Consider the following 24,105-nt stretch of genomic DNA (forward strand, 5'->3'; position numbering starts at 1 on the left):
TCTAAGGCATCCCGCTGATAGCCAAGCATAGAAGGATTTTGATAATTTGTATCCAGAATTCTCTAGAGATCCTCTTAATGCTAGGTTCGGTATCTCAAGTGATGGTTTTAATCCATTTCGAACCATGAGTATTTCTTATAGCACGTGGCCTGTTATGCTAATGAACTATAATTTATCACCATGGATTTGCATGAAGCCAGAGTATCTTATGTTGTAATGATCATTCAAGGAATATTTTCTCCTGGAAATGATAGATATATGTATTTGCAACCACTCTTGATGAATTAAATGAACTATGGGAATCTAGAATAGATATATATGATGCAGAAACCAAACAAACATTCAAAATACGTGCAACCTTAATGTGGATAATTAGTGATTTTCCAGCATTTGCTTTCAGGATGGAGCACTAAGGGAAAATTTGCATGCCCTACTTGCAATCATAACACATGCTCTCAATATCTCAAACATAGTCGAAAGATGTGTTATTTGGGACATCAGATATTTTTGCCTCATGATCATTCACTGTGAAAAGATTGGAAGTCATTTGATGGTAAGGAGGAACATAGACCCGCACCCATTTCTTTATCGGGTATAGAAGTGCTTGAAGAGTTGCACGAATTCAATAATGTTTTTAGAAAGGGCAAAAAATAATAAGGGTCCTTGGATGAAAAAGTCTATATTTTTTAATTGTCATATTGGCCAGATAACAAATTGAGGTACAATTTTGATCCAATGCACATAGAAAAGAATATATGTGATAATTTGCTTTGGAATTTATTAGAGATAGATGGAAAGTAAAAGGATCATGTAACCAACTTGATATTTTGGTATTATCACCACAAAGAAGAGCTTTCAAATTTTCCAGAGAAGAATTCTTGATATGACTTACAAGTAATGGGAATACGGGAGGAGCTATAACCAGTAGAAGATAGTAACGGAAATATAAGTTTGGCTCAATCTTTATTCTTCATGGAGCCGAAACAGAAAAAATTATTTTGTAGTGTCTTGAAAAATATCAAATTACCTAAAGGGTGTTTTAAATATATCATATCGCATGTATATGAAGGAGATAAAGATATCAAGATACCAGAGTCAGGATGTTCATTTTATAATGCATCACTTGCTACAGGTTGTTGTTAGAAAAGTGATACCTAAGAATGTTGCATTGATATTGATTAAGTTATGCAATTATTTTATAGCCATATGTAGTAAGGTAATTAGGCCAAGAAATCTTGAAAAATTAGAGTATGAAATTAGTGAAATTACATCTAACCTTGAAATGATTTTTCATCCAACATTTTTTGACATAATTCTACATTTTCCTATTCATTTAGTAAATGAAATTTTGCTTAGGGTCCTATTTATATTTGTTGGATATATTCCATTGAGAGGGCCCTATGTAACCTTAAGGGGCTCATTCGTAATTAATTATGTCTACAAGTATCAATAGCAGAAGGTTATTTGGTTGAAGAGTGCTTGATTTTTTATTCTGGATACCTACATGATGGTATGAAGATACGATTTAGTAGGTACCAAACTAGAGATGAGGAATTCATTTTGAATTTGTCCCTTATATTTCCAAAGAATGGTCATCCAATTGAAAGTGAGAAGAAAAAAATTACACTCTTTTTATGGATGCAAAGTTACATTATGAAGAACATCGATATGTCCTTTTTAACACGGGAGATGAAGAAGTGGAAAATTTTATCGAGTAAGATATTTATATATTAAACTTCATTTATTTGTTTATGATAAGGTACATAAACATCTATTTTTAAAGGCCTGGTAATTATATTTTCAATATTTTTGATTGCATGGAGCATAAAAATTCATTAAGTAATCATACTAGATTCAATGCATGGGTAAGAACAAGGAATCATAGTCATGAATTCAGCAGTTGGTTTGAAGAGAAAGTTTAAAATGTTGAAGTATCCCATCATTTAACATGGCTATCTAGGGGGCATAATATGGTAGCCAAGAGATATAGCACATATTTCATGAATGGATGTCGATTTCAAATAAAATATCGGAATGCCCTACTCAAGACTCAGAATAGTGGAGTGACTTTATTAGGAACAACAAATAGTTTTGCTAGTGTTGGGACCAAAATCCCATAGATGGAGAGGTGGTTTATTATGGAGTCATTTGAAATATCATCGAGATTAATTACTATGGTTGTTTTAGTATTGTATTGTTTAGATATGATTGGCATCAGAATGAAGTACATAAGTATGGGTTAACTCGGGTATACATCAACAAGTTATACAGTTAAGATGATCCTTTTGTGTTGGCATCACAAATTTATCAAGTTTTTTATGTTGCAAATCTAATTAAGATATATCTTTATTATGCAAGGAATAAAGACCCTGTTGATTTGTATGATCTAGAGGAAGAGAATTGCCCTAATATAGGAGAAATATTTTTTAAGGAGCCTAATGATGACATTGGTCCCTCAACTAGATTAGATAAGGGTGACTTTAGATAGGCAAGAGAAGATGGAGCTGTTGTTGTTGTTGATATTCCATCTACTAAAGAACATTCAGAAGATATAGTTGTAGAAACATCAGAAGACGAGGATGAGTTTGATGATACTGACTGGAATTGGATAGAGGCAGGTGATTAGACAAGAAAGTTCTTTTAAATATATGCTCATCATTAGTTTCATTTTCTTGTGAGTTTTAAATTTTCTTTTTGTACATATTTTATATCCATGCATGTTTATAAAGTTGATCACTTTAATTATCAATATAGAGAGAACATTACGTCTTAGTATTTGCTCTTTCATTTCTATCACAGCTTTCAATTGACTTTGCAATACTAGGAGCTTCTTCTAAGTTGGCAGTCATTCTTTCAAGATATCTATTTCAGGTATGTTAGGGGTATGATAAGGGCTAAGGGTAGTCCATAGGTCATTATAATTTAACCTATCCTTAACTTCATCTTAAGTTTTGTACTTTTGAGTTGCTATGGAGGATAAGTTGAGCAAAAAAAAGAGATTGAGTAAATTAACCCATTTTTATACATTTAAAATCACAAAATTGGAGTTCGAAGATATAGGCTCATCCTTCTTTCATGGGAAACAGTAATACCATAAGTGTAATCAATTCATCAATATGTTTATTCCGAGTGTATTATATGAGAAAGCATTTTATTTAAACCTTAAACTTAAGTTTGCATTCTATTTTTTAATTCATCAAATATCTCCCTTACTAGTTGAAGGAAGTTACTGAAGTGTAAAAACTGAGTGAATTCATTTATGTGTTGCTGATTATCTATTGCTTAAGTCATAAAGCTGGAATTCAAAGATATAGACTCATCTTCCTTGTCATTAATTGCTTTTGTTAGGAGTTTCTGATGATTTGAACATTTTAGACAGTCATTCATTAAAATTTCCTTTCTAGGACCTGTTTCATATCTGACGCTGGCAATTTCTCCATTCTACATAGCCTTTGTAGTTTTGTGGGTAGTTTACCATCATATCTCCTTTGCTTGGATAGGTCAAGATATACTTGTAAATGTTGTTTCATAGTCATACTTTTCCTTTGTCTAATATCATATCAGTTGCCTGTATCTCCCATGGACAAAAAAAAAGAGGGTAAATTGATAATTGGATGGCTCTATTTTTTTTTATATTAGTATCGATTCAAGGTAATGAATTTTGGTTTCTATTAACTAGGGTACTGCATTGATCATCATGGTTCTGCAGGTTGTGCAAATTCCAAACCTCAAGGTAAAATAATTCATGTGCGGGTTTTTATTGTGTTACAGCTGTACAGTTTTATGTAAAGTGTTGGGTTTAGAAAATGGTATATCCCTATACCTTCTCTCATTAGGGTTTGAAATTTTATTGTGGACGAGCAATGTCTTCCATATTGTGGTATCCCTATTCTCTACTTCAATTGTTAAGGAGATAAGTGCTTCTCGAAAACCTAAACTCTACATAAGTTAAGCTTTACTGTAGTGGATTCTAATTTTGCTTTTAATTGCCAACAATTAATAAGGAACAAGGAGAGAGAACGGAGCTTTACTCAAAGTGGCTACTAGTTGAGTTGGTTGCTTTATGCAGAGTGAATAGAAACTAGCTACTAATATATTGATAGTTTTTTCTTTCTTTTTCTACTTTTCAGTGTTTATTTTCATCATATTTGGCTGCCCGAAAGATTAACTTTTCCCAATTTTTTCTCTATTTTGATAGAAGATGTTGATGAAAACTTGGGTACTTTCTCTTGCATGAGTGCTGCAAACAAGTGAAATCTTTCTTGGTCAAGTTTAGCAAGTCAGCTTCTCAAAGATTTGCTAATCATTAGGAACATAAATTATGTGATTTGCATTATACAACAATAATAATATACTCGGTGTACTTCTACAAGGTCGTAAGGTGATGGCAGACCTTACCCCTATACCAGGTGGGGTTATAGAGACAGAGTGATTGTTTTCAAAAGACCCTTGACATAATGCACTACATAGTAATTTTGAACATCATTGTTTTCCAAAGACTGCATATCATCACTGGAGAATGCACCCACTATTTTTCTTTTTTCTTTATCAGATTTACTATTTGGTCAACTATTTTTTCCTATTTGGTCTCGCTTCTTTTAGGGCTAGTCTATTTGAATGAAGAGTAAGGGGAAGAAAATAAAAATAGATGGAAGAGGATGGATTGTTTCCTGTACTTATCTCCATCACAGTTGTAGAGGATGAAGAACAATGTTAATCTAGTAGGTACCTAGTGAATGTTGGCCCTGACACAATCATGCTTAGTAATGTTAATTTAGGAAAAGTACGTTAAGTTGTAAATGCCAAAAATTAGATGTGAGCAGCATAAACGTGAATGCAATTTAGGTTGCCAAATATCTCAGCAACCATCATATTTGGAGCTCAAATGTGATTCTTACCCTTGCAAACTTGACTTGTTGGCGTTCATATTATGATGTGTGTCATGTGCATGCTTGATCTAATTTCTCAATAAATTCATGTATGTCATTTTATTATTTTATAGAGAAAACACATTAGGAGATCTGATACTGATTGTGCATAGTCTATTTAGATTTTCTAATGTGTAATGTCATTGCAATTTTCTAGGAGTCCCTTATTCCTCTGCGTTTTATTCCCTTGAATTGTGTTCTCTAATTAAACAGTCTATCCACTGTAAGAAGCCACATAATGGTTTCTATTTTGCTATACGCCTTGTGTTGTAGTAAACTAGAGTATAATATGGTTTTCATTTTACTAATACATGTTTTGGGAAGGTGCCAAAAATTTATGTAGCTCAGGCAATCAAAAGTTGGCTATTCCTTTTGGGGTTATTGGTGAACAAGTTAAAATTGGTTGTGGAACAGTTGCGTTACTTTGGAATTAGAAAGCAGAAGTTAGGCAAGGTGATAGCTACAAGTCCTCATCTACTATTTTAGAATCCTCAGGAATTCCATTAGGTAAGAGTCAAAATTATGGTGCTTACCTATCAACATAAGCACAAATGAATGCAAGATTGCACATTAGTTCTGATTGACATTGGAGTTTAGTTGTTATTTTAAATAGCTTGGCATTACATTTTTGCTCTTGATCTTACATAGACTTAAAGAATCATGAATCAACAAGAGTGTTCAAAAAATTATCAGAAAGCTAAAAACTTTCTTTCAGTTGGATCATTAGCAGCTCTACAAAATAAACAATTACTAAAACACAAGAAGAAGAAGAAGAAGTAGTAGTAGTAGTAGTAGTAGAAGAAGAAGAAGAAGAAGAAGAAGAAGAAGAATACAGGATACATAAATGCAAAGAAAAAGAATCAAAAGTAGAAGGATAAGTCAAACAACGTTCCACCTATATCTCAAGTATCAAAACAAGTGCAACATGTGCCAACTATATCTCAAGTACCAGAATAAGTACAATATATGTCTCCAGATTCCACCTCTCTTGCAGTACCAGTAGAGGAGCAAGTGTGACAAGAATTGACAGACTCCACCATTCGTGCATCACAACCCACAATTGAACGAGTGCAGCAAGATCAGTCACAACTTCCTAATTTACAAAAAAATGAACAATTTGTACAAGGCAATAATATATATATATATATATATATATATATATATTAGTTTATACTATTCTAAAAATTATTTTCATTTCAATAATCTTATTGTTGATATTATTGTAGGCCCTTCAACTAATAAAAAAAAGAGGCACTACACAAATGCAAGCAGTACATGGACAAACTGACCGTCAACTGATAGTGCCTAATGAGTTGAACCAGCCTATTGATCCAACTAAAGCAGTGGTCACTGAATTTCCCATATTTCTTGGCACATTGGCAAGGCATGGGACATTTTGTCCTCTTAATCTCAGTTGGATAAAGTTGAAGACACACAATGATATGTGGAGCTATATTCAGGTTCTAAGTTCTCAGTATTTTGATTTCTACTTGAAAGCTTTTTGTAGTTTTTACACTAACCCAATTCAACCAAATTATAGGAGAAATATGACATTCCCCAAAGCAAGAAAGATTGGACTATGAGATCAATTGATGCTACGTTTAGAGGGTATAAGTCCATACTCAAGAAATATCACTTTTATGCCTACACCAATGATGAAATTCATAGAGCAAAAAGGCCTTGCGCTATTTCTAAACCTATATTTGAGGATCTCCTTAAGTATTGGAATTCTGAAGAAGTTGAGGTATGATATCAATATAGACAACTATTATATTATTGTTAGCATACATTTATTATTGAATTCATCATGCCTAATCTTCCTTTTTACATTGTTCTTTCTTTCAATAAAAGTCATCAAATTTTATGTGCTTAAACCTTCACTGCCTAGATGTTTTTATTAAAAACTTATTCATAAATATTTTCTTGCAGGATACGTCAAATACTAAAAAAGAAAATAGGAAAAAGTTTAAGTATCCGCATACTGTGGGAAAAATAAGTTTTTCTCTAATCCGCGAGGTTTGGTGTTTTCTCATATTGTTACTATGAACTTGTTGACTTTACTTGATAATATTTTAATGCTGACTTTCATGTAACTAGGAATAAAAGAGAAAATTCTGGTACTTTGTCAAATAAGGAATTCTTTGTGGCTACTAGAAGAAGAAAACCTCACGAGTATATAAGGACACATCTGAAGATATTACAAACAAAATAGTATGAAATTTTCTATTTCAAAATTGATCAAGATTATTGTTTCCTTAAATATTGAATCAAATAAATTTACTTGCTCTTGAATCAGATGTGTACCTTGAAATGGAGAGAATAGAGACTTAAGAAAGTGAAGATGATACTCAATCAACTGATGCATTCACAAAATTTATAGGGCCTAATCATCCTGGTCGAGTAAGACTATTCGGATGTGGGGCTACCAAGTCTCTTTTGAAATAGAGAGTAAGTGGTTCTAGATTCTCTTCAAATATTACTGATGAACTAGTGGAGAAGAGATTGAATGAGCTAAAAGAGAGGATAAAACAAGAAATGCAAGAAAAATTCAATGCTCAAAGAGATGTCATTGAGTGAGATGTTACAATGAATATCATTGCACAACTTTAGCGTATAAATCTAGGATTAACACTTGATCCTAATATGCTAGGATTCAATGATCATTCATGGAGGAAGCGGTTGATAATCAACCAATAAATTATCCATCTGTTGGTAGTAACAATCAAGGTCAATATCCGTTTCTTAATCTATTAGTAGTAACAATCTTTTGGTACAACTTCAGGTGAGGTAGAGATAGGCCGAAGAAGCAATGGGTATAGGTGATTAGTTGGACATGACCATATCAAGCTTACTTAGATATGACCTTAGATAGGAAGTGGCGGAGGTTGTGGATTTAGGTGGTAAGTACGTAATTAAGTGTTGTCTCATAGTCTTGTAAGATAGGTTTTTCTTTGCATACCAACAGTATTGCACAATTCTTAAAGTTTCTGGTTTCTTAGTTTTTGCTACTACATGTTGTTTATTGTGATCCACCTATCATTTTATTTTATTGTGTTTACTGTCTTTTCTCTATATGTTTTAGAATGTGTCCCGTATTATTTATGATATCTTCATTATTCCTGTTTTCTCCTTTTAAATTTTACTTGAGGCATGGTTCTTTCGAAAACCACCTCTCTATATCTATGAGGTAGGGGTAAGGTCTGCATACCCTCTCCCCTCCGGAATGAGATTTCACTAGATATGATATTATTGATTTTTCCTTCCATCTCCTAAAACTAATTATAATGATGTTATTATCATTGAAAGTTCAAGGTGAATTTATTAATAGCTTGTTTATTTCTAATCAATGTACTATATGTAAGTGTATTTATTAACAGTGTGTTTTATAATTAACACGTAATAGAAAATTCCAAAAGGTTAGAATTCGTAAAGCTATTGAGATTGGTGTTAATGTTAAGTTGATCTCTGGTGACGAGCTTACTATCGATAAGTATGAAAATCAACATGTATCATCTTCAACTCTTCTTGGTTGCAATAAATATAAGCCCATTGTTATTTTATTTGAAAGTGAACAGAAGTTGTAGTCAGTAGTGTTAGGGTCCCTCCATGTCTCTATCTAGTTTGAATTTTCCAAATAGATAGAGAATATGAACCAGAAACACTTTCTCCATTTCTTTCCATAAAAAATAAGTTTGAATTCTCAATCAAATAAAAAAAATATTTCTAATCACAAAATATTAATATGAAGGAGTGGGGTCACTTTAAATTGATGAAATACCCTTGCCCGATAAAGTTACCGACACTTTTATTTGTAGGAGGTGGTAGGTACCCAATGGTACCACTGCCATAATAAAAGTGAAGATAATGTCTTACATTATTAAACTGCGGACCAGAGAGATCAGTTACTTTTTCAGGATATATGAATAGTTTAGAGTAGACTTTGGGTTGATATGAGAAAATAAGAATTGATACTATATGGAGAAGTGATTGATAACGTGGACCTCACAATAATGTTTGGTTGTAAGTTGTGTTACTATCTGCGAAATATGTAAAACTTAATTGTAGCATTGCCCTTTTCAATAGGTTTTGGAAAGTGGCTATGGAGGTTGTAATGTTGCCCTTTTCATGATTAGATCCTGGTAAGTGACTATATGGAGGTTACAAATGAGGATAAGGCTATGTTATCTGAGGTGGTTGCTTGCAACCAAATATGGAAGTACGAATATGGATGGTACACTAAATAGGTCATAATATCTCGCAGGGGTTTGTGTGTGGAAGGAATAAGGAGGTGATTTTAGTTGTGTTGATTTTATGGTTGGAGTGGGAGTCATATGTTGTGTGTGTGTGTGTGTGTTTTGTCAACTAGAAGCTTATCAAGATTCAATTTCTTTCTTCATTTTGATGTTGTGTGTGTTTTTGTGTGTTTTTTGCCAATTGGAATTATGTCTGCCTGGTAGACTCATTGTATTATATGTTATATGATAATCTAGATATGACTAGAACCCGACCTAATCCTCCCGATGTGAACTCAAAAAATTCTTGAAGTAGAACTCCAATGAGGTATTGACCCATTATATCATGCTACAGAGTGATTCTAATCTTTTTATGTTGTCATTTAAGTGCTAATTTATATTATTTGTTCTCTTTTTATAGGTATCCAAAATGAAGAGGGAGATGAAGATATTGACCTTACTTGAGAAGATTTTTGGGTTATGGATAAATTCTCTAATATCAATAGTTTTGTGTTGAATTTTTTGAAACTTATCGCGACTCAAACTTGCTACAATGTCAAAACTAATCATCTGGACTTGATTACATTTTGCTTTTTGGTTTAAATTACTAGGTTGTTGCATATTTTGAATTATGAGATTATTAATGAATGATTTTGTTTTATGATGTGTATATATTGTGTTATAATTTATTATGTATGTAAATTAAAATTTACGTTAATACGAGTAGCTTTTATATAAAAAACTTTTAATTTAATAACATGTGACAACAATCTTTGCAATAGATCAATATACCATTGTAATAGGTAGTCAAAAAGCGTTGCAACAGAATAACAAAAGCATCGCAATAGATGCTATTGCAACAGTTTAATATCATTGCAATAGAATCTATTGCAACGGTTAGTAACCACTGTAATAGATAAAAATAGGTTTCCCAATAAGTAATGAAATAGTTGTAATAGGTAATCAAAAAGCGTTGCATTAGAATAATAAAAGTATCGCAATAGATGCTATTACAATGGTTTAATGTCATTGCAATAGAATCTAATGCAATAGTTGCTAACCGTTGTAATAGATGAAAATAGGCATCTCAATAAGTCAAAAAATAACCATCACCATAGCTTGACCTATTGTGACGGTTCCATACAACCGCTGTCATAGACCCATCGCAACGCCTACATATAGAACATTTACTGAAGAATTGCGGTAGAGCTATAGCAACGTTTTTGTTTTCTATTGCAATGGTTTTGCAAGCATCACCGTAGGGGTAGTTTCAATTAGTGGTATCTCACTAATTATAACATATTAGATAAATTATATTAACATACCACATGCGTCACATGCTTCTACACTCCCCCTCAAGATAATGGATGAAAACAGGTTTTTTATCCCTAGATTGTCAACAAAATAATCACGTTGAGGCTTGAACAAAATTTTAATTAGAAGATCTATCATCTTCTCTCTTGTACCAATATGTTAAGTTGTAACGAGATTGTCTTGTATATTTTCTTTGACATCATGACAATTGATGTCAAAATATTTGGTTCTCTCATGGAAAATCAGATGTAAAACAGCCTTGCTGTCACAAAATAAAGCCACAAGCTTTTCAATATCAACACTTAGTTCTTTGAATAAGCCAACCAAATTATCTCAGTCACAGTTTTTGCCATGCTTATAAACTCACACTCTACAGAACTTCTAAAGACTATCTATTATTTTTTATATTTTCCTACTATAATGTAATCCCCCATACTTCTACCTAGCTTGAATCATCCGAAGAATGTTAGAAACTTACTTTGAAATATGAATCCATTTTTGTACACATGAAATTTTTAATATTTTTACTTTTTATCATGTGAGAAATTGAATTATCTTTCAAACGATACCAATTTTGTCAAAATTTGATATCGGAGTAAAATTTATGGACGTTTTACTCAGAGCTGTCAGAATCGCCCAGGTGCAACGGCCAAGTTGACAGACCGTCGATCTAGCGATGGACCATCGCCTAGACCATTGCAACCAAGAAAGTAAGGCAACCTTCTAGATAAGGTGCGACAGACAGGTTGACAGACAGTCGAACTTGCGATGGATCGTCGCCCAAGGCATCGCTACTTAGGCAGTGAGTCCTTTTCTTGGTCCACGTACGACGGTCGAAACGATGGATCGTTGAGCCAGCAATGGACCATCGCAGGTCCCGTTCAGCGAATTTTAAGTCATTTTGAAAGGGTATTTAGGTCTTTTTTCACCCGTTTTAACCCCTAATTATATCATAACAGGGCTCATAAGTTTATTATTCATCTATAACATCAAATTAGGGTTTCTCTCCAAGATCTATCCTTAAGAAAAATAAAACCCTAGGTGTTTAATTCCAAGTCAATAATTCAAGTTTTCCTCCATCAATCTTTAATAAATCACAACCCAAGTATGTCATGTGTTGATTCATGGGTCTCTTTCACCCATAAAGCTCAAGAATTTCTTTTAAAATTCAAGATTTGGGTATTTGTGAATGTTCATGATTTAAATTGAATCGAAATTCATGTCTATGATGTTGTGTGGTTTTGATTCATGTTTTAAATTATATTTTCCAATGATTGACCCTAGTATGTGATGGTTTGCTTAATAACTATGATAAACCCCCTTTAAATTACAAGTTGATTGATGTATCCATGATTTTTAGATGTGTTGATGATTTTATGACCAAAGCATGCTCCCCGTGTGTTTGATTAAATGCCCATGTGAAATAAAAGTTCCATACTAATATGATAATATGAAATCTCCATTCATGTACAAGTTTATGCGTGTCAAATGTTTGATGAAATGTCTTACTCAATGAATTATGGATTGTTGATATTAGTCATGTATTCAATAAAGTCATGCTTTGTCAGTTTCTTTCCATAGAGTCCTGGGGGGTGCTTGTCCCCAAAAAATATAGTTGTGTTCCTAGAGTCAGTGTCATGTTTTTCACGATATCCTCTGTCAAGCCATGATCCACAGAACTCAGTCAGTCATGTGGCTCAAGAAATCTCATTAATACAGTAATCTCAGTACTATTCCATTAGTCAATGAAACTCAGTTAATTCAGTTAAATTAGATCAGTAATCCATGTTCAGTGTCTATTCAGATGGGAGTAGGAATTAGCACTGAGTGAACCCAAGAATGGAAACTCACCTGTTATATGAGGGTGTGATTCTTAGAAGCAATCCTTGCATTCCAGAACTATATAGCCAGTGTAGGTTAAGACATCATAGCCTACTATATAAGGGTAGATGAGGTGGATTAACCTGTTATGTGAGGGTTCCCACTATTCTCACTAAAGTTACCTGTTATATGAGGGTTACTCACAGATTATCCTTACCAGTGGCGTGGTATTGAGATGCTTACAATTGGGATTACAGATTGGACCCCAACTCAGCCATAATGGCGTATTAGGGGTATGTCGGTTAGATAACTACTTCCCATAATTTCAGTTATAGAATCAGGACTGTCAAATATAGTTATTCAATGTCAATAATAGAACTCAGATAGTTTTACAGAATTCAAAATTGTCAGATACATTCGACTCAGAGCAGTACAAAACTCAGCTAGTTCCATCACAAACTAGATTGTCAGATATAGTCGCTCAGTATAAGTTATTTTAGTTATGCAGTTATCAGTATCTCATGTTATCAGTACTCAGATTCAGTAATCATGTTATCATGAAATCAGTTACAGTTATTAGGTATTCATGCATGTATTCTCACGTTTATGTTATCCATTCTGTTAGTATAGTTCATGCATGTGAACCCTTTATATTCAGCCTACCTTCTATACATACCAGTATATTCAAAGTACTAACACATTTGTGCTATGGTGTTTTATACCATAGGTTTAGAAGCACGAGCTCTAGAGCATCAATAGAATTCCAGTCTCAGTAGTTAGAAATAGTATTGAGTCCTCATCCTTTGAGTATATGACCATTTCTTTATTATCTCATTAATTAATTTATTAGTTGGAGTTAGTTGGGGACATGTCCCATCATCTCCTTATTCAGACAGTTCAGTCAGTTAGAGGCTTTTTAGACTATCATGTTCAGACAGTTATTTTAGTGTTTGGGTATTTCATACCTCATCCATATGTTATGATTTATCAGTTATGTTTCAGTTTTGAACCTTAAGGCCTTTCAATTTATGTTTCCGCATTTATATAATATATTATGCAGTTTTTAGGTACAGATATCAGTCATGGGTTAGCTTGTGGTCCTTCAGGGTTATGAGAACCGTGTGGCATTCTGGATACCAGATTTGGGGCTTTACATATAATTACTTCTCCTAATTTGATTGCATTCCTAGTTATAAATTTTTTATTTCAACACAAAAACCCTAATCTAAATCATAATAAGTTGTAAGCTTCATGTTACCATTAGCAGTCATAAGAAGTCCAAGACCTGGAATAACTCTTATATATCTTATTACTCTAATATTTGCATCCATATAACTTTGTTTGGGAGCAAGGATATGCTGACTCAATGCTTGAACCACAAAAGAAAAATTGGGTTTAGTCATAGTCAAATATAGAAGCCTCCTAACTGTTCTTTGATGCACGCTTTTATTTTCAAGTATTTCATAACAAGACATACTTTCAGGATTAAATTCTTTGTCATATTCAACAAATGTTAACTTTTGATTGAAGCTAAGTCACCTACAGGTTTACTGCCTGCTAACCCCATCTCTAATACTAGTTCCAAGGCTTACTTCCTTTGACATATATAAATTCCTTTCTCACTTCTAGCAAACTCAAAACCAAGAAAGTACTAAAGTTCACCTAAATTTTTCATTTTAAACCTAGACTACATATCTTTTCTCACCTTTTGAATGTAAATTATGTTGTTTTCTCTTACTAGGATATCATCAACAAGCACTAAGACTATATTTAAAGCTTTATTCACAACTTGAATAAATAAAGAATAATAATAGTAGGATTGAGTGAAGCCCATTGCAATAAGTGTCTTTGTTAACTTCAGCTATCTAGGGGCTTGTTTTAAGCCATACAATGACTTGTGAAGGTTGCACACAACAACAACAAGACCTGAATAGTCACCTAACTTGAAAAGCCTCCAGGACCCTACATATACACATCTTCAAGGAGATCACCTTGAAGAAATGCATTGTGAACATCTATTTGGAATATAAACCAATTGAAACAAGTAGCTAGGCAATCATTGCTCTTACAGTAACCATTTTTGCAACTAGAGAGAAGGTCTTAGCAAAATCAAGACTCTTTTGCTAAGAATATCCTTTGACAACAAGCCTGGATTTATATCTTTCTACCTCACTTGAATCACGATATTTGATATTAAACATCCACTTTCAACCAATAGGAAGGGTGGAAAAGGAATAATAGACTAGGTGTTATTAGCCTCAAGAGTTGAAACTTCAGCTTTTATAGCTCAACCCAAAGAGGGTCCTTACAGATTTCAGCATAGGATATAAGTTCAATAGCAGTAGAAAAAAACAAAAGAAGTCTGATATAAAGTTTGAAGATGTTCATAAAAAACTGTAAGACCCCGTAAAGTTCTCTCGTAGTCTGAGCCTTAGAGTGTGTCAAGTGAATTGTAATTTCATCCCTAAAAGATTGAGAAGAGACTTCCCAAGTGATTGGTTTTTAAAGCATATAGAATTTTTTCAAATTTGACCTTTTATCATACAGAGAATTCAATTAGCTTTCCAACACTACCAATTTTATCCAAATCCGGTATCAGGGTGAGAAGTTATAGCCGTTTTATCGAGAGTTGTCAGAACCGCCCAGGTTTGGCAGATGATTTAATGGACAGTCGAGTCTGCAACGTACCATTGCTTGACCTATCACAACCAAGGAAGTAACCTTCTTTTTTTGGGCCAAGTGTGATGGCCAAAATGACAGACCATCAAGGATGCGATGGACCATCGTTAGGACCGTCGCATTGAGGTAGTGTGGCCTCACCTTGTCCATTATGCGATGGATGATCTGATGGGCCATCTAACTTGCGACGGACCATTGCTCTGACCATCGTATTGAGGCATTGTTTCCCACTCCTAGCCAACGTGTGAGGGATGAATCGACGGACTGTCAGACTTATGATGGACCGTCGCTTCAATCGTCGCAGCCGCCGTTCAGTATTTTAACTCATTTTAACAAGGAGATTTTGGGTGTTTTCCCTTTTAACCCTCATATATATTATAAACGAACTTGATAGCCTCAATATCTACCAAACATACAAATACTAGGGTTTCTCCCTCAAGAGCAAATCTAAAACCCTTCTACAAGAAATCTAATAATTCACCATAGAGTTCCCAAGTTCAAGGGTTGCTAGAACCCTCTCTCAAGAGTAAGAATAAGAGTTTAGAGCAAGCTTATTCATCCAATTTCATAATCTAAGGTATGTGGGGTTTTGAACAAGGGTAATCCTTTCACCCTTGTGCCCAAAGGCTTATTTAAACTATAATTTCTCTGCAATTTATGAGATTTTACATGAAATTAAATTGGAATTTTTCACCCTTTGTTATTGGTTGCATGCTTTTGATGTTTTAACTTGATATTGAATTATGGGATATTAAGCCCTACTTGAGACTTGAGATTTTATGAACTCTTGTGCTATAAGAACCCATGATTTGAGTATTTTGAGATTATTGAGAAATGTTTTGACCTAATGGTTATTGAGTTTTAGAAATCCACTCTACTACATGAGTTTACCGGTTTGATTATTGGGTTTGTGGTGAACCATGAGATTATTTATAAAAGTGGATTTTTACGAGATGAGCACAGATAATCTAAAGGTAGTAGTATTTAGCACCGAGTGGGTAAGTTACTATGGTTTCTTACCCCAAAACTATGTGCCACCGTAGGTTGGTCCTGAGGCCGAGTTTATGATTATTATTGGGACTAAGGCCGAGTTGATATTAGGCCCGATAAGTTTGTTTAGTGATCACTGGACCTAGGTTATACTCCTTGGCAAGAGTATGACGCCTCTCCCCAACGTAAGGTCTCTTCCTTAGGAGGACAAGACGTTGGACTCCATGTAGCACGCATGGTTTATGTCATTTAAGAGAACCTTCCTTGACATTTAAACTTCAAGATTAGTTACTCCCTAAACTAAATTATTTTCCATTGAGAAAAGATATTTTCTTTTAAAACTAAAATACTTTCCCTTGATTTGAATATTTTTCCCTAAAGCTTGATTTTCCTAACGTGGATGAAATGCCTTCAAGTATGTTCCAAAGTTATATGATTTCAAATCCAAGTATTTGAGTTCAAAAGAGTTATGAGTTCTTGAGCATTGAAGAAGTTTTACTCTCCATGAGACATATGCATGAGTTGAAAGTATTGCTTAAAGTTTCCTTTAGCCTTGAGTAATGAGAATAAGAGAAGAGTATAAATTTCAAAGCTAAAAGTATAATGACTCATGAGATTGTGTTACATGTTCCATTTTACATGATTCATGAGCTTTGCATTTTATGCTTATTCAAGCCATGTGAGTCATTACTTATTACATGTATGATTTTATTAAAGAGTATTGATGATGTTTTATATAAATGCATGCACCCCTACATACTCAGTACATTCCCAAGTGCTGATCCATATATACGTCTATATGCTATATTATTTTATAATGTAGGTTCAGGTGCTTAGTCCCAACCTCGTTAGTGATTTTTGAGTACCTCTGTCTACATTCCTACAGTGGCGAGTCCTCATGGTTCGAGGACCTATTCTCAGATTTTTTGCATTTGAGAGACTATATTTTTACTTTTAGTTCATTTCGAGTCAGTTGGGGACCTGTCCCAATGTCTCTCTAGTTCATGGATTAGTAGAGGCTTTGTCAAACTAGTTATCAGATTGTAATTGTGTTGAGAATTCCAGTATTGTAGTCGTTTGGACTGAGTATTTTCTTCGTATCTCCCTTCATATGATATGACTATGCTAGTGTTTGAATTACTTCATCTTGAAATGAATATTAGTACTAGAAACAGGCTCAAAGGGTTAGCTTGGGGCTACTTGTAGCCTTAAGCACCGTGTGACGGCCCGGGAGGCAATTTTGAGTCGTTACAGAAACATAGTTTCCAAAAGGATAGAAATAACTAGAAAATTTAGAAGGAACAACATAACCAGACATACAGACAGGTGGTTTAGAAATTCTAGAAAATTTTCTAGGTGCAGGAACAAAAGTAGGTGGAGAAACAAATAATACCTTTACCGAATAAAAAATGTGATTGGATGGTGTGAACTCAAAAGGGGTAGAAGAAGATTTTGGTGAAGAAGAGGAGGTATGATCACCAGTACACAAGTGCAAAATAGGAAAGAGAGGAAAAGAAATTAAAGATGTCTGTTTTAATGGAAAAATATTTTCCTATAAGATAGCATCTCTACTGACAAAGAACATATTAGAACATACATAAAAAAAATAATGTAACCCTTATGAGTAGAAGATTAACCAAGATGTACTGCAAGAATAGCTCTAGGACCAAGTTTGTCATATTTTGTAGGGATCGTTGCATAACACAAACTACCAAAAACTCTAAGATATTGTAGAGAGGGTAAACTAGAATATAGTTTTTCAAAAAGAGAAAGATCATGCAACAAAGGTGTGGATAGTCTGTTTAGTAGGTACACAACTGTAGGCACATATTCACCCTAAAACTTTAGAGGTATATAATCCTGAAATCTCAATACTCTAGCCATGTCCAAAATGGACCTATGTCGAATTCCAACCACCCAATTTAACCAGGGAGTAAAGTACAAGAGATTTGATGCTCAAATACTCTGTCTCTAAAAAAATTCCTGATCTGAGTATTGTGAAACTCTGTTCCATTGTCAGATCAACACACTTAACATTAGCATAAAACTGATTTGTCACAGTCTGCAAAAAATTTCTCAACACCACAACCACATCTGATTTATTGTTAAGTAAGAAACGCCAGAAAAATCATCAACCAATGTCAGAAAGTGTCTTCTTCCATTATGTATAACACTCTATATGGTCTTCATACATCATCATAAATTATATCAAATGCACAAGATGAGACAATGTGGCTTGTAATAAATGAAAGTCTAGTTTGTTTAGTAATGGGAAAGACAATATGCACATGATCAGCTAGATAAACATTATGTAAGCTTGAAATATCTTTCAAAACTCTCAAAAGGGCATGACCTAACCTTCTATGCCACAGGGGGCCATTATTACACACATTGCTATTATTTATACTATTACTAGTATGTATATTATTGAACTTGATATGTTGTTATGGAATTAATTGAGATGATCTCCTCCTTATTTTCACAATCAGAGATATAAAGTACTTCTACCTCTTTACCAATCCCTATCACCTTCCCACAATCAGATTGCATGGCTATTTTATTCACTTTAGGAAATAAACCAGCCATGCAATCTAGTTCCTTGGTGATTTTGGATACTGAAAGTAGATTGTACTTAAATCCAAAAATGTAGGGAACACTTTGCACTTTTATCCCTTGTAAAACTAAATCCTCTCATTTATGACTAATAGCTACTTGATCTCTTGTAGGTAATTGGACAGTGTTTTTCTTCAAGCTTTCTAATTCCTATAATTTGTCAAAAAGATTCACATTATGCACCATATGATTTAATGCACCAGTGTCTATGATTCAGTTATTTACAACTAGATAAGACAAGAGGGTAGAAACAACATAAATAGTACATGTAGTACCTGATATGCTTAAGGAATTGCTCTTAGCTATATTGGCCATTACATCATATTTCTTGCACTTTCCCTTCTCCAACGGTCAAACTAACAGAGCATATTGTTCGTGTGTAAAAGATGGAGCATCCTTATAGGTTGTTGAACTGTATTGAGAAGGCCTTTGATGAGTAGGATATAACAAGTGTTCTTCATCATCAAAAAATCTTCCACTTGTATTGATGACATTATTGACATAACAGTAGAATTTTCTCCTTTATTTCTAAACTTGTAAGTTGCTAGATATCCATAAAGCTTGTAACATGCATCCTTGGTATGGCCTTTAAGCTTATAGTACTCACAGAACAGATAGAATTTTCCATCGCTACTCTTAGGTCTGAAGACACCATTATAGTTTGAACTAATATTCTGATTACTAAAACCACCAATGTGGCTATTGTGATTAGTACCACTAGATCCACCACTGTAACCAATATTTGAACTGAATGAGCTACTACTACTTCCATTATTATAAGGCTTTTTAGTCATAAAAGAAGTTGAGCCACTTCTTTCACCAATCATCACATTTTTTTCATCCTTTCATCATTAATAATCATAACATATGCTTTATTAACACTTGGTAAAGCTATTATGTCACGATCAAAACCAGGGCCTAGCCGTGATGGGTTCTCCAATCCCCCATGGATCAAAAATAACCCCCTGAACATAACCAATCCAAACACAACACACCCCAAAATTGGATGAATTCCAAATATATAACAAGATAGAATGCAATAGCTTAAGAAAAAATTAATGCATGTCTATGACCAACCACCGATAATCGGCCAAACGACCGACTAACACCACCCAATAATCATAGTAGTACAAGAAAAGCCTTCTAAAAAGAACCAAAACTAAATATCAATAAAGTATCGAGACATACCCTCGACTATAGCAAAAATAAGTATAAACAGTCTGTGAAGTAAAAGAACAAAACATAAAATGTAGACATCAAATGTATGGAAGTTCACCACTTCAATGTCAACTCATGATTTGATCCTAGATCCTAATCATTGAGCAGGAGAAGTAGAAAAATGACCAATTCCTACATCACATAGGGATACAACGTCCGAAGATGGTTATCAGGGTGAAGACTAATATGTAACTCAGGGATAAAGATAACATAATGTCATGATCAATAGTTTAAAATCATTCAAGCCAATGCACATAATCAAATGCATATATAAATATACTTCACAAGTTGGGATAGGGCACAAATTTTAACATACGCTTAAAATTTTAGCCTGGATTATGTATCTCATCATCAAAGCACGTACCCACAGGCTATATGGTGTAACAACCTGCATTTTAGGCTAGAATGTAAACTGTTATTCCTATGCGTAATAGTTCTAAAAGACAATAAATCCTATGCAATTTAGTGTGTTAATCAATTAGGTAGTGTGAGAATCTAGTTAAGCATGAATTGAGATCATAGAGGTCCCTTAACTCAAAGACGAGTTGAAAGCTTTCCTATCAATTGGTTTTAGTGAGCGTCTAAACTTTAGTCAACTTCCATTGACCATAAATTTTTGAATATAACGAATTAGGGGGACTACTATATATCAAATAAAATTTAATTGAGTCCTCCTTCCAAATCCACTAGTTTTGCCTTAATCCGATATTAGGGTAAAAAGTTATGTCCATTTTACTAAGAAGTGCCAGTCTGTCGAGGTGCAACAGACGGACTGACGTACTGTCAAGCTAGCGATGGCCCATCATGTTTCCCTTCAAGCCTTAACAAGTAAGCTATTTTATAGCCAATAACTGATGGATGGAGTGACGATCCATCACCAGTCTAATGGTCCATCAACCAAAATCCTTTTTTTACTCTCAAAAATAAGATCAAATGAGGGTTTCCTTCAAGAACAAGAAAATCAATCCTTAAGTCCAAAATTTCCAAGGAACAAATCAAGATTCAAGTTCTAAACTTTAAAACCTTGTAATCTAAGGTACATGAGGGTTTCCTAAACTACATGGGCATGATGAAATTACTTCAATAACATTTACACGTTGAGAGATTATGAATTTACAAATAGATATTGAAATTTCAACTACAATTATGCCTTGTGAATCCTTCTTGATATCGAAGTTCTGGTCTTGAGGCCTTTCCCTTAAATTCAATTATTGTTCATAAATATATATATATATATATATATGTATATATATACATATATATATACATATGTATATATATACATATATATATATGCATATGGTTTGATGTTTGAAACTTGATTTGAGAGAATGAACAATTATAACCCCTATCTTGTCATAAAACCTCTTGTTTTCATATGTTTTACATTATTCAATTATATTGTGAAAAGCACGATTCAAATATCTTTTCTATTTTAAGCGTTGATTTTGGATATAAACTGAAGAAAGGGTGATTCTTGCTAATAAAAATGAAGAGTGGCGATTCAAAGGGATTACATGGTTTGCTACAAAATACTTGACCACCACCGGTTTGTTGAAATATTGAAAAGAGAGAGTCTTTCGATGATTTTACATATGTTTTGAAATATGAATTCTCTAGAACTATTTGAATTATATGGTGGTCCAAAGTTTAGGTTTTGAATGAAGATTGTACATGATATTTTATGTCTAAGAAGATACAACTTTCAAGTCTTGGTATGACGATACCAAAATAAATAATTCCATAACAGACTCAAAACTAAATAGAAGTCATATTTTATTTAGATTTTTAGAATTTGAGTTCTTAAATATGCATGTTCAAAAAAGGTTAAAAATAGGTTTAAGAGATGTTAGGTGGTTACCCAAAGAATGCACGACTTCAGATACCTCATTGCCTAAAATTGTATTTTGTCGATATAGGTTATTTTGTTCCCAAAAGGGATTATCTCTGGCCTAGTGCCCTGTAGTGTATCAGACTCAGAAACTCCAACTCTTATGGAAAATTTTGGTTAGGGGATTACCCGCCAAGTCAATGGCGGATTTCATGTAGCCCATGGAATATCATATTTGTAGGGTGTACCAATTAGCTCAGAACTAAGACAAAGATGTTGAGTTGATTTGCAGAATTATTTTTAAAGTCCTATTTACTATGCCCATGAGTTTCCAAATAGTTTATGATGATGTATTTTTCTTTTCATAAAATGTTCTCACTTATGTTATTTATTAAAGCACATCATTTTGGATTTCTCTATGTACAAGTACATATGTATTGACTCCCTTTATCTTAGGATCGCAGTTACAGTCGTGGGGTCCCATTCATTAATAGGATTGAGTGCGCCAGAAGTTACAGTTGGTGAGCCTTCTCTATTCCGTAAGGCCTGAATTTCAGATTTTGTAGTTTTCATCTATTTATGGTCTACTGGGGGTATTGTCCCAGTTTTAGACAAGATATTGGTTCCTATGTATTAGAGATTTTGCAAACTGTTGTTAGATGTTGTTAGAAGTTATGAATTCCATTTTAGATTGATCATTTAAATTATATTATTTGACCATAATTCTGTATCGATATGTATTTTTGCATTGTCTTTTATAATATATGAACATGTGTATGATGTCCCAACAGTAAAGGATGCTTGGGTCTTTATGGTTTGGGATGCTCTTCTCGGCCAGGGTCTCGGCTTGGGTCATGACAAACTTGGTATCAGAGCATGGTTCATAGTCCCATGATGTCTGCAAAATTACATTAGGTAGAGTCGTATTTATGGGTGTGTAGTATGCCATACTTATAAATGGGAAGCTACAAGGTATTTAGGAATATCTCTATTCTTTCATGATTTAGTTTGTGCTATAGAGTCTGTATGTGCTCTAATCAATAATTTCTTATGTTACAAAAAGTTACCATGCCTCCCCATAGAATCAATGAACAAATTGCTCAGGCTGAGGATGTCCATCCCACTAATGGGATGCGGAACCATAATAGAGCTCGCACCCCAGAGTTTGTTCCTACTCCAAGAGTTCCTCCAGTTCCAAACAGTCCACCTCGGGCTCCATGGACCAATGTTAACCATCCCCAGCCTCCTCAGAGAGTTTTTGAATGCTGAGTTCAGACAGTCCATCCATTTGATTGCACAGCTGGTAGAATCTTAGACTCGTTGGTCTGAAGATGTGGGTTCTATATCTGGTTCATTTGAGATTACCCGAGTTGGTTAATTCATGAGACTGAACCCCCCTATTTTTACTAGAACGAAGGTTGAGGAGGACCCCTAAGGGTTCATTGATAAGCTGGAGAAGATTTTTAGAGTGATGCATATGAATAAGGTTAAAGGTATGGAGTTAGCAGCCTATCAGCGGAAGGATGTGGCAAATCAATGGTATAATGAGTGGGAGGATTCAAAGGGTAGTGATGCTGAGTCTTCTGTGTGGGGTGATTTTGTGGAGGCTTTTCTGAATCAATTCTTTCCCCAAGAATTGAGGGAATCCAAGGTTGAAGAGCTTATGAACTTAAAGCAAGGGAAGATGAGTGTAAAGGATTACACCTTAAAGTTCAATCAATTATCCTGCTATGCCTCAAAATTGGTAGGTAACATGAGAGCCCGCATGAGAAAGTTTGCATCTGATCTTTCAGATGATTTGGTGTTGGAATGAAAAGAGGTAATACTGGATAGAGATATGGATTTCTCCAGATTGTCCATTCATATCCAACAGATTAAAGAGCAGAAGAAGAGGGTTACTGAAGCATGGGAGAAGGACAGGAAAGCAATGAGGGCCAAACCTGTGGACTAGAATAACAGTCAGCAATAAGGTGGTAATTGGGGTGACGGATGGCCAAAGAAAAAGTTTTGGGGTAATTCTCAGTCTGCAGCCAGTGCTTCAGCTCCCAGACCACCAGTTGATTGGCGATTTCAGAATTATCAGCCTAATAATGGATCAGGAGCGCAGGGTACTCAGTCCCAGAGAAGTATAGCTCAACCACGTCAGTCATCTCCATGATGTGGGACTTACGGTAAATATCATTCTGGAAAGTGTCAGATGGGAAGCTTGGTATGTTATACTTATGGATAGTCAGGATACTTTTAGAGAGATTGTCCTTCTGCCAAAGAGAACTTTGGGAGTGCTAAGTCGTAAGTTAATTCATCAGCTCCACCACCTCCTAAGGGTACTACTTCAGCTACCAAGAGTGGTTGCAATAGGTTATATACTCTAACTAATCGGCAGGATGCAGAGGCATCACCAGATTTAGTCACGAATACATTACAAATTTTCTCTTGTGATGTGTATGTGTTACTTGATCCTGGTTCTACTTTTCTTATG

At 34.3% G+C, this 24,105-nt stretch overlaps 1 protein-coding gene across 1 annotated transcript; it reads left to right on the top strand.

The window, feature by feature from the left end:
* The first annotated feature begins 23,121 nt into the window (after positions 1–23,121).
* LOC124896149 lies at positions 23,122–23,577 on the top strand. Its single transcript, XM_047407688.1, has 2 exons — positions 23,122–23,427; positions 23,500–23,577. Exons 1-2 carry the CDS (start codon positions 23,122–23,124, stop codon positions 23,575–23,577), a joined length of 384 nt encoding a protein of 127 aa, XP_047263644.1.
* The last annotated feature ends 528 nt before the right edge of the window (positions 23,578–24,105 follow it).

Source organism: Capsicum annuum, chromosome 2, assembly GCF_002878395.1.
Source record: "Capsicum annuum cultivar UCD-10X-F1 chromosome 2, UCD10Xv1.1, whole genome shotgun sequence".
NCBI classification, from domain to species: Eukaryota; Viridiplantae; Streptophyta; class Magnoliopsida; order Solanales; family Solanaceae; genus Capsicum; species Capsicum annuum.

What these genes read in the sequence shown, in the direction of transcription:
- LOC124896149 (XM_047407688.1), top strand. Translation starts at nt 23,122, where the DNA reads ATGGAGTTAGCAGCCTATCAGCGGAAGGATGTGGCAAATCAATGGTAT. An exon ending in CTGATCTTTCAGATGATTTG is followed by an intron (nt 23,428 to 23,499) that starts GTGTTGGAATGA and finishes CATATCCAACAG; the next exon opens with ATTAAAGAGCAGAAGAAGAG.